Here is a 10,483-nt window from a genome sequence, read left to right on the forward strand (position 1 = left end):
TAGGGTTAATTGTTTCAGAATCGTTTGTTTATGTAGTCGGCACTTAATGTATATCGGCTGAATGGACGTCAGTGATTGGTTGAAATTACAGAAATACGACAACTTTAACATGGAATAATTTATGGATTTCTTTTTTTTTAAGAAGACTAAGAGAAAAAGATGTTTTATATGACACATTCTACCAGTGTTCCAAGTTTCAAAGTGTTTCGTTAATGAAAAATGTGGCCCCCGTTTTAAAAAAGATCCGAACTTTGCTTCCCAATCACATCGTTCCAAGTTCAGTCCCAGCTTTATCACCACTTCTTCAACTGATAATGTAGGATTTTTGAACTAAGCTTTATTGCCAATTCTTCAACTGATAATGCAGGATTTTCTTCAAGTAATGCCTCAAGGAGCTTATCATCAAACTCAACTGGATGTCCTGTTCGATCTTCATCTTCAAGTCTGAATTTTGCAAAGCATCTTCTGCAAGTTCTTTCATTCAAGCATTCTTTCCCATAGACTGAGTGTGTTTCGAGTCGCTTCGGCTGCAGAGTTTCCTGTTTTGTACTCATAAAGCATTATGTGCCTCAAATGCTCTTTGGATACTTCTACGTTAGAAAGGGTCTTAATCAAAGAAATTTTAATTCTATTATTCTGTAAAATAATATTTAATTAGTTTAAATGTACACAAATGCATAAAAATAATTTTTAATTCCATTAGACATTCTAAAATACTATGAAATTTCATTCAATTTTAAAAAAGATAAAATCGGACAGAACTTATGGGATGACCTGATATGTAGGCAATTTGCTAGATATGGCAAACTAAGTAAAATCATTGTCTTCCACACATACAGGCTTCTCCTTTCTGGTGCTGGTGCCACTTAAAAAGCATTCGTGCTGGTACTGCATTAATGCACCAAACTAGTGGCATATAAAAAGCATCCAGCATACTCTGCCAAGTGGTTGGCATTATAGGAAGGGCATCCAGCTGTAGAAACCATGTCACAACAGACAACTGGAGTCTGGACAGCTCCATGTTGAACCGTCCAGCCCATGCCAGTGTAGAGAACAGATGTTAAATGATGATGATACATACATCCTTAGAATTTGATGTCTGTGTTCCACGCTGGCCAGCTTGATAGGAACCAATAAGTTGTAGGAGTACATCGAACTCCAATGTTAGCTTTAGCATGGTTTCAACAACTGAATGCCCAACCCTAATACCAACCACTTTATGGGGCGTACTAGGGGTCTTGTGTGGCAAGTAACTTAGAAGGAAGGAAAAGAAAAATGCCCCCTTGACTGAGTGGTGTGGGGGTATTTGAGAGAGAGGAGGTGGCTTTATGACAAGGAATGAGAGGCTTTACACACACACACACACAAGCATGAAAAAAGACCCCTTGATTGAGTGGGGTGGAGTATTTGAGGGGGATTTATGGCAGGGGTGAGAGGCTTTACACACACATGTGCACATATGCACACACACACATACACACACACACAAGCATGAAAAAAAGACCTTGACTGAGTGGGGTGGGGGTTTTGCAAGAGGGGAGGTGGCTTTATGGCAGTGGGTGAGAGGCTTTACACACACACATACACGCATACACATATGTCTGTGTGTATGGTATTAAATACATACAATTTGTATTCAGAACATAAATCAAAGTGACTAATGATTAAAGATGTTCCAAACAAGGTAGTCCCATCTTTGTGTCTCTCTGACAACTATCTTATCTGCTGTTTAATTTGAGACTCCATGTGATTTGAAGACTCCAAGCTTGTAATCACTGAGAGTCTCCCTCATTGTGTTACACCTCAACCTCTATTTGTCTTGTATCAGAGTGATTTCTTCTTTAATTCAACAAATCCCAGATGTAATTACTTCACGAACTGCACTCAGTAACACTTAATAGTTTCATGTTGTTGTGTTACTCCAGCCCAATATTATTCCTGATGTGCCAAGGCACCCTTTCTATTTCAGCACCCTTTTACTTCTCCCTTTACTGTCCTTCTGTGTGCTGTGCATAGACTTTTATCTATCATTGCTGTTTTTCTTTACTCAAATTCTTACTGATTTCTGTACTTTTGTTTACTCTTTTCCAATGAGTTGTAGTGCACCTGAGCATTGTAGACAATAAACTTGTTGTTGTTTTTATTATCATTAAAGCAGCAAGCAGAGCAAAATGTTTAGTAGCTTTTTGTTCTTTTTTTATGTTCTAAGTTCAAATACTGTTGTAGTAGACTTTGCCTTTGGGGTTGATAAATTAAGTACCAGCCAAGTACTGGGGTCGATGTGATTGACTTACCTGCTCCCCACAAAATCCAGGCCTTGTGGCTATAGTAGAAAAAATTATTATCATCATCATCATCATCATTATTATTATTATTATTATAAAACATGATGATGATGATGATTTCTTAAACTGGTAGAGTCACAAAATTTTGTTGGGAGAGAGAGTATAATCGACTAAAACCCTACCAGTATTAACGATACACATTTAAAAGTTCCTTGTTGAATTCTTTTCTAGAAATTTGTCCTACTGGAATTCAATTCTACTTTTATTTTTTCATCAATGCCAGTTACTTTCAGAACATTAACCTTATTCAGTATTGTTAATCTTCTAAATAAGAAAACCAGGATAGTCTATGGACACTTCCTTTCTTTCTCAAATTGGAACAAATTAAAAAAAAACAACTATTTCTTTAATCTGTAGACTAACATTTCTCTCTGTTTCTCTCACTATATAAACCAACATTTTCATTTCTTTCAGATTTAAACATGTACACAAGGAAACTTTCTTCAGCTGTCTGCTTGCAGCAGGCTTTTGTCCGACGACTCTCAACTGCTCGACAAGTTTATCCAGAGAATTCCACTCGACATTATGTGTCCCCTGTTTGTAGAAGTTACATACAACATATAACTAAACGGAACTTGACATTCTCAGGAGCACAGTGTGCTGGTAGTTTCCTCTACCGCCAGGATCTTCTTCATGCCAAACGTGTTGTGGTTAAACTAGGAAGTGCAGTGATTACAAGAGATGATGAGTGTGGCATTGCTCTCGGTCGTCTTGCCTCTATTGTTGAACAGGTGAGTTGATCAAATTGAAGGCGACATGGTGCTCTTAAACATTTATTCCTCTGTAAATCACAGAAATTCATTAAAAGCGACTCAACTTTGTAGAGAGAGAGAGAGGGAGATGAATCTCTCTCTAGACGGACATTTTTCTGTTGGAGGTTGAAGGTAAATTTTCTTGTAGCAGGAACTGAACACAAATTACTAACTTTGAGATGAACTTGTGAAGAAACCTCTCACTGGTCACTTGATGTGCTAGAAACAGTACCAGAAGCTCCTTCAAATCACATCCTATTTTCTTTAAAAATAGTATGTTGGATAATGAATCTAAAGTATGCTATGACTGATCAAACATGATGGAATGCTTATATGAGAAATGTTTGTGAGCTTAATAATGACCGACTTAGGATTAAACAGCAACAAGAAACCTGTAAAACTATTGTTAGCTCCACATTGTAGCTGTTGTTTACCACTTTGCAGTGCTTCTTTAAACCTTGGTGGACTTTGCCTTTGACATTTAGGAGGGGCTTATCAAAGGGCTTCTGTTGCTTGGGTCATAGGAAAAGCAAGGCTAGTGTATTCGAGAGAGAGACAATCAGATGTAGGGGTTACCAAGAGGGTTAGCAATTCTAGATGCAAAAAACCTTAATAAGGCCCCATTTTCTTTGTAGGTTTGATGGATGACTATCGATTCCTGGTTGTGTTCATCCACCCTTGAAGATAGGTGTTGTTTTTAATCTTGTCAGGGTGTTCATTCATCTTCCTTTTACCAAGGGTCTTGCTGGTTTAATTATCATTGACCCAGCAATGAAACCGGTCATACTGGTTCAAATCTTTACCAGTTGCTGATGGTGGTTTTTGATGTGACCTACTTTAAATGTGGGTCAGTTTACAACCCAGAAACTTGTTAAAGGGTCGCACATTCGTATCTTGTGATTGTCATTGTGTTGTGTCCATATCCAAGATACATGATTCTCAGTGACTTAGTCAGCCTAAAGGGAGCTACACCTGCTAGAAATAGCAGCCAAAGTTCCCTCAAATCATACCCTACCATTCCAATATAAAATTGAAATGACACAAGATAAGGTAATCGTAAACAGCTCTAAAAAGACAGGATGGTCGTTATTGAAATACATTTTGATCATAGTCATTTCAACCAGGGATGACCTGGGGTTAAACAAAAACAACAATGCACCGAAATTCCAAACTTAATCAAAGCAACAGAAACGTATAAGATTCCATTAAAACAAGTAAGTGTCTAAAATTTAATGAAACAATCTTGGTGATTGAAACTTATTGATTAATGAATTGATCTTGTTGTTGTTTTTGAGAGTGAGGTCAATTAACAGAGAAGATATCTGGGATTAAATTGGTATCAAATGCTTTCATTTGTGAACACTGAGAGAAGTGATCTGGATCTGAGATCAAATGCATCTAACCATGACCAGGGCAGGTAAGAAGAAAGGTGTTTTTCATCTGGGTAACGAGTATTCAGTTGTTTTGCCTATATGTAAGTAGCTGAATATTCCACAGAATCACCTCATAATCCCAGACTGACCCTTCTATATAACAACTATAATCTGTCTGAAGGGCTTCTTCACAGTTTCTCTCTCTCCTATTTCACTTATAAAGTTATTAGGGTTAGTGACACTTGCATAAAATGTAATACAATGAGTTTGAACTTGGAATCTCTTGATTCCAAAGCAAAATTCTTGACCATCCACTGAGTCAGACTATATTTTATAACATAGCCTTTACTTATTTAAGACAGTTGTTTGTGAATTGAGAGCGATTTGACTGCTGTCTCTAGCAGATTAAACCATCATGTCTGCTCACAATGAAGTGTGTGTAAGGGGAATGTATTTCATTTATTAATAGTTTTGTTGGAACATTTAATTGGGAGAAGTGGCAGAGCATCAGAAAAAGTGGTTTGCAGTATTTGATCAGGCATTTTGTGGGTTCAAATCATACTGAGAATACTTTGCCTCTCATCCCTCCAGAGTCAATAACAATAAAGTACCAACTGATCCCTTTTATCAACTAATCCCTTTTAAGCAACTGGTCTCTTTTATCTGCATTTCTGTTCCTATGCTTGAAATAATGTTTGAAGGGTCTAACCGTGTCTGCTTATAACATTTGTGTATAGAATCCAGGTTTGGTTTTAACTTTAGCGATGTATGAAATAGATTGGTGTGTATGTGGGAGGTGGTAGTGGTGGTGGTGCAGAATCAGGTGAGCATCAGGAAAAATGCTTGTGTTATTTGGTTACACTTCTTTCCATTCTGTGTTCAAATCTCACCCGGGCTACATTGACCTTTTCTCCTTCTGAAGTTAATAGAATAAATACTGGGATTGTTGATATCGAGTAAACCCTTGACTAATGTTCTAGCATGGACATGGTCCACAGAACAAGACCAGTAAAAGAAGAAATTTTAATTGAAAAATAGTGGTCATTGCACTCAACCAATCTGGTGTGTGTGTGTGTTGTGTATTAACTTAACCCTTTAGTGTTTGCATTATTCTGCCAAAATTAATGCTTTTTTATCCACATTGCTTTAAACTAATCATACATTATCTTGTAGCTATGAGATTTTGATGAGGTAGCTGTTAATTTTTAAAACGATATTGTAGGGTTGGTGTGAGAGACCAGATCTGGCCAGTTTGAACATAGAATAGGCAGAATACTTTTGGTTGGATATGGCCGGTTTAAATGCTAAAGGGTTAATGTTGTAAAAGTCTATAAATAGATCTTGAAAATGGCTTCTGACTTTTGCAGGTTTCGGAGTTACAGAACCAAGGTAAAGAAGTCTTAATGGTAACAAGTGGTGCCGTTGCATATGGTAAACAAAAGTTACAGCAAGAAATTCTCATGTCAATGAGTATGCGACAGACCATGACACTTGCCAATTATGAATCAAAGGTAAGTGATTTCTTCTAACGTCCGAAAACATTCTCAAAGGAATTTAACTTTTCAGGAACACATCCCTAATGAAATACATAACCAATGTGGTTCAATTAATTTTGAAAATTATCAAGAATCTAGAAGAGATGTAATAAAATAGCATTCTTATTATTAAATCAGTATTTAGAATATATTCTTTTTTTCTTTTTTTCTATTACTTGTACCAATCATCTAACTGCGGCAATGCCAGAGCACCACCATGACAGATTTTAGTCAAACAAATCGGTCCCAGAACTTATTTTTGAACCATAGTACTTATTCTATTGGTCTCTTTTGCCAAACTGTCAAGTACTTGAACCATAGTACTTATTCTATTGAACCATAGTACTTATTCTATTGGTCTCTTCTGCAAAACTGACAACAGCACCAGTTGTCAAATGGTGATGAAGGGGACAAACACACATGTGCGTGCACACACACACACACACACACAAACACACACACATACAATGGATTTCTTTTAGTTTCCGTCTACCGTCTACCAAATCCTCTCACAAGGCTTTGGTCAGCCTGAGGCTATAGTAGAAGACACTTGCCTAAGGTGTCATGCAGTGGGAGTGAACCTAGAGCCATGTGGTTGGGAAGCAAGTTTCTTTCCACACAGTCATGCCTGTGCCTATATGTTAAGAAACATTTTGCACAAGGCCCAAAATTTTTGGGGTGGGGGCCAGTCAATTTGATCAACCTCAGTTTGCAACTGGTACTTAATTTATCAATCTTGAAAGAATGAAAGGCAAAGTTGACTTTGGTGGAATAATTCAATATATATAAAGATAATTCTGTATATAGTAATATAATTCTGTTTCGAATTCCAGAAATAACAAAACAGCAAAACAAGTCTTATTTAATCTTGACAAGAAAATATGTTCTGAGAGGAAAATAACAACAGTTTGGAAAATGATAGTTCTTAATAATAAGGGGCTTATGAAGGAGGGAGCAGGGATGAAGGGAAAACTTGATTGCCTCCTCCTCCTTGCTTCAACATAATCATCACTATCACCATCACTATCATTACTTTTGCTGTCACAGTCATTATCACAAACATCCTTTTCTTCCTCCTTGACCTTGTCGATAGTGATGGCATCACCATCATCATCACCACCATCATCATCATCATCATTCCCACTAACACATCAGCATCACTGTCATCATTATCTCATGACTTCAAAAATATAAGCCTTTCATCTAATCAAGGGCTCAACCCCAAACATTAGATCGTATCCCCTCACATGGCATACTTAAATACCTTATTTTTTGCCTTCTATTCTTGCTTTCAGAGCAAATCCTTAATTGAACCCCGGGCCTGTGCTGCAACTGGTCAGAGTGGTTTAATGTCTCTTTATGAACAGATGTTTATTCAATATGGTGTAAGGACTGCTCAGGTAAGTTATCACACTAACATTTAATTAACACAAAAATATTAATGAGCAAATGTCTAAGAAAAGTGACGTCTCTCTCTCTATATATATATTTAGTCCTAAGTCTACCTTGACCAAGCAGATCTATGATCAGAAGTGTTTCAGCCTGCATCACTCCTGCTTAAATTGAAATGTAGCATACCTAGGAGTACACTACCCAATGTACACTTGTATTTTAAGATAGTAGATTGTGATTCATGAATGATTTGGCTGCTATTTCTATTAGGCTTATCAGCCTGGTAGAGGCTTCCCGTTTGGCACGTGCAAGTTGGTGATGTAACCTCAATTGATATGCACAGCAAGAACCACAATGGAAAGTTGTTTAGAAAATTAGAAGAGTGAGGGCACAGCATGGATTAGTTGATGTTTTAAATTAATAATTAAATTAGTGTTTTAAAAATTTAACTAAGAATAATTATGAAGTGAAGAAAAACATAATTTCAGTAACTACAGACATGTTCCAATCTTATTATGTTCTCATTAGCAAAGCACAGGCTTCACTCTACTTGCTTCAGTAGTGATGGAAGAATCCCTACCATACACTGGTTGTCTTTGAAAAATAGAATTATTTAGAGAATAAATTACTCAGATGCCATCTACCAAGAAAAATAGGTCATCATATAAATATAATTGGGTCAGTGTTAATATAATTAATGCAGGGAGAACTATAAACTGAAAGAGCTAAAACAGATAATATTTTTATATTTAAAATTCTTCTTTTATCAGACCAAAATCCTTATTGTTGTTAACAGTGACATAGACTTTCAGTTTAAAGTTCACAATGCAAGGTTAGTTTTATGATAAGCTTTTAATAATAATAATGATAATGTGTTTATCAAAGTTTTGGAGAAAAGGTAAATATTTAATAATATTCAGTCAAAAAAGGGAAGAGAGAAAAAATTTTCTTCCATAATTGTGTGTGTGTGTGTATTTAACGGTTATGAGTTTATCAATCATCGTTACCTATTTCCTCACATCATTTTATTGATGTGAGGAATCACACGTTTGTCATCAATCTTTGGACAGTAATAGGTTCCATTCTCAGTGATGAAGAATGCTGATCAATTGAGAATATTTAGTTCAAAGAACAAAAATCCTGGATGTATAAACCTAACAGGCATGGCTTTGTGGTTAAGAAGTTTATTTCTCAACCATGGCATTCCTGGTTCAGTTCCACTTCACAGCACCTTGAGCAAGTGACGTCTATCCTAACCATGGGTTTGCAATACCTTTTGTTTAAAACTTGGCAAAAAGAAATGTAATGAAGTCCATTTTATGCTATTTTTGTTGGTTTTTATGTCTGTTTTTCATATCAGCATACATTACATAAAACTTGTTGCCAAAGATTTTCAATGGGTGCATGCTCTTCCTGTCACTAATCCTTACCTATTTTCTTCTAAGTGAGGCATTTTTTTTATTTTGCTGGCTGTCTCACATTGAAAGCTGAAACAATTGACTTTTGCTTATCAGAAAATCATCGTCATCATCGTTTAATGTCTGCTTTCCATGCTGGCATGGGTTGGATAGTTTGATATGGAGCTGACTAGATTCCAGCTGTCTGTCGAGGCATGGTTTCTCAGGCTGGATGCCCTTCCTAACACCAACCACTTAATGGAGTGTGCTGGGTGCTTCCTACGTACCACTAGCACAGGTGCATTTATGCAGCACCATAGTGGAAGTATTACTTGAGCTGAACTGACTGTAGGTCTGCAACAACATGAAATCTAAACTTGATATTTCATTGGATTGCAGTGCAGGTTTCAAATTCAGCCAGGAACTGCACCAGTGTATCTTCTCTTAAATCACCATCACTGAAAGAAGAAACCTTCCATAATGTCCAAGCAATACAATGGATTTTATAAGACAATGATTCGATCTAAATTTTAATTTTTTGTAGGTGTTAGTGACCAAACCTGACTTCAGCAATGAAGAAAGCCGTAAGAATTTGCATAGTACCCTATCAGAGTTGATTCGATTAAACATCATCCCAATATTAAATGCAAATGATGCTGTTGCCCCACCACCAGAGCAAGATAAAGACCTCTCTGGGGTAAGTTTTATCGTTACAATATTTTGTTACCTGGTTGTTTTTCTTATTGTTTTGTTGTTTTAATGTGTAGAACCACATTATTAATTACTGCAGTGAATTACTGTGCAATGAATTACTTCTACTTCTACAATGTACAAAATATCTTCACAATCTTTTTATGCAATTTCCAAAAGTATTTCATTCTAAAAATATAATAGTTTCTTTTCTTTTTTTTATCATTAAATCGCTACGAGGGTCCACCCAGGTGAAATAGGAACTGAAGGGATCTCTTGACAGAAAATGCTTAGGAACCATTGAACTAGTTTCTGTGATGTAACTGTCATTTCTAAGCTCTTACTGTTGTTTTACTGTATTTGCTGAGGTTGTGAAGGCAAATGGCTTAGTGGTTAGATTATTCAGGTCACAATCATAAGGTCATGAGTTCAATTTCTGGAGATACATTGTGTCCTTGAGCAAGACACTTTATTTCACATTGCTCCAGTCCACTCAGCAGGCAAAAATGAGTAGTACCTGTATTTCAAAGGGCCAGCTTTGTCGCACTCTGTGTAATGCTAAATCTCCCCTGAGAACTGCATTAAGGGTACACTCGTCAGTGGAGTACTGCCTTTAGTCGAACAAATCCACCCTTGGACTCATTCTTTGTAAGCCTGGTACCTATTCTGTCGGTCTCTTTTGCTGAACTGCTAAGTTACAGGAACGTAAACACACCAACATTGGTTGTCAAGCGATGGTGGGGGGACAAGCACAGACACACACACACAAATATATACATACATACATATATATGTGTGTGTGTGTGTGTGTATATATATATATCATCATCATCATCGTTTAACGTCCGCTTTCCATGCTAGCATGGGTTGGACGATTTGACTGAGGACTGGTGAAACCGGATGGCAACACCAGGCTCCAGTCTGATTTGGCAGAGTTTCTACAGCTGGATGCCCTTCCTAACGCCAACCACTCAGAGAGTGTAGTGGGTGCTTTTACGT

General features: G+C 36.9%; 1 protein-coding gene across 2 annotated transcripts in view; it reads left to right on the forward strand.

Moving 5' to 3' along the window:
* LOC106872175 (delta-1-pyrroline-5-carboxylate synthase) overlaps window positions 1–10,483 on the forward strand; it is a 56,543-nt gene that overhangs the window by 18,193 nt on the left and 27,867 nt on the right. For both annotated transcript variants that reach the window (XM_014919065.1, XM_052975706.1), the window contains 4 exons: window positions 2,760–3,076; window positions 5,838–5,981; window positions 7,301–7,405; window positions 9,339–9,491. In XM_014919065.1, the coding sequence (XP_014774551.1) occupies window positions 2,768–3,076; window positions 5,838–5,981; window positions 7,301–7,405; window positions 9,339–9,491 (711 nt within the window). In that variant the 5' untranslated portion in view covers window positions 2,760–2,767. Of the gene's footprint in view, window positions 1–2,759; window positions 3,077–5,837; window positions 5,982–7,300; window positions 7,406–9,338; window positions 9,492–10,483 lie in introns of those variants that run through there.

This window comes from Octopus bimaculoides, chromosome 22, assembly GCF_001194135.2.
Source record: "Octopus bimaculoides isolate UCB-OBI-ISO-001 chromosome 22, ASM119413v2, whole genome shotgun sequence".
NCBI lineage: Eukaryota > Metazoa > Mollusca > Cephalopoda > Octopoda > Octopodidae > Octopus > Octopus bimaculoides.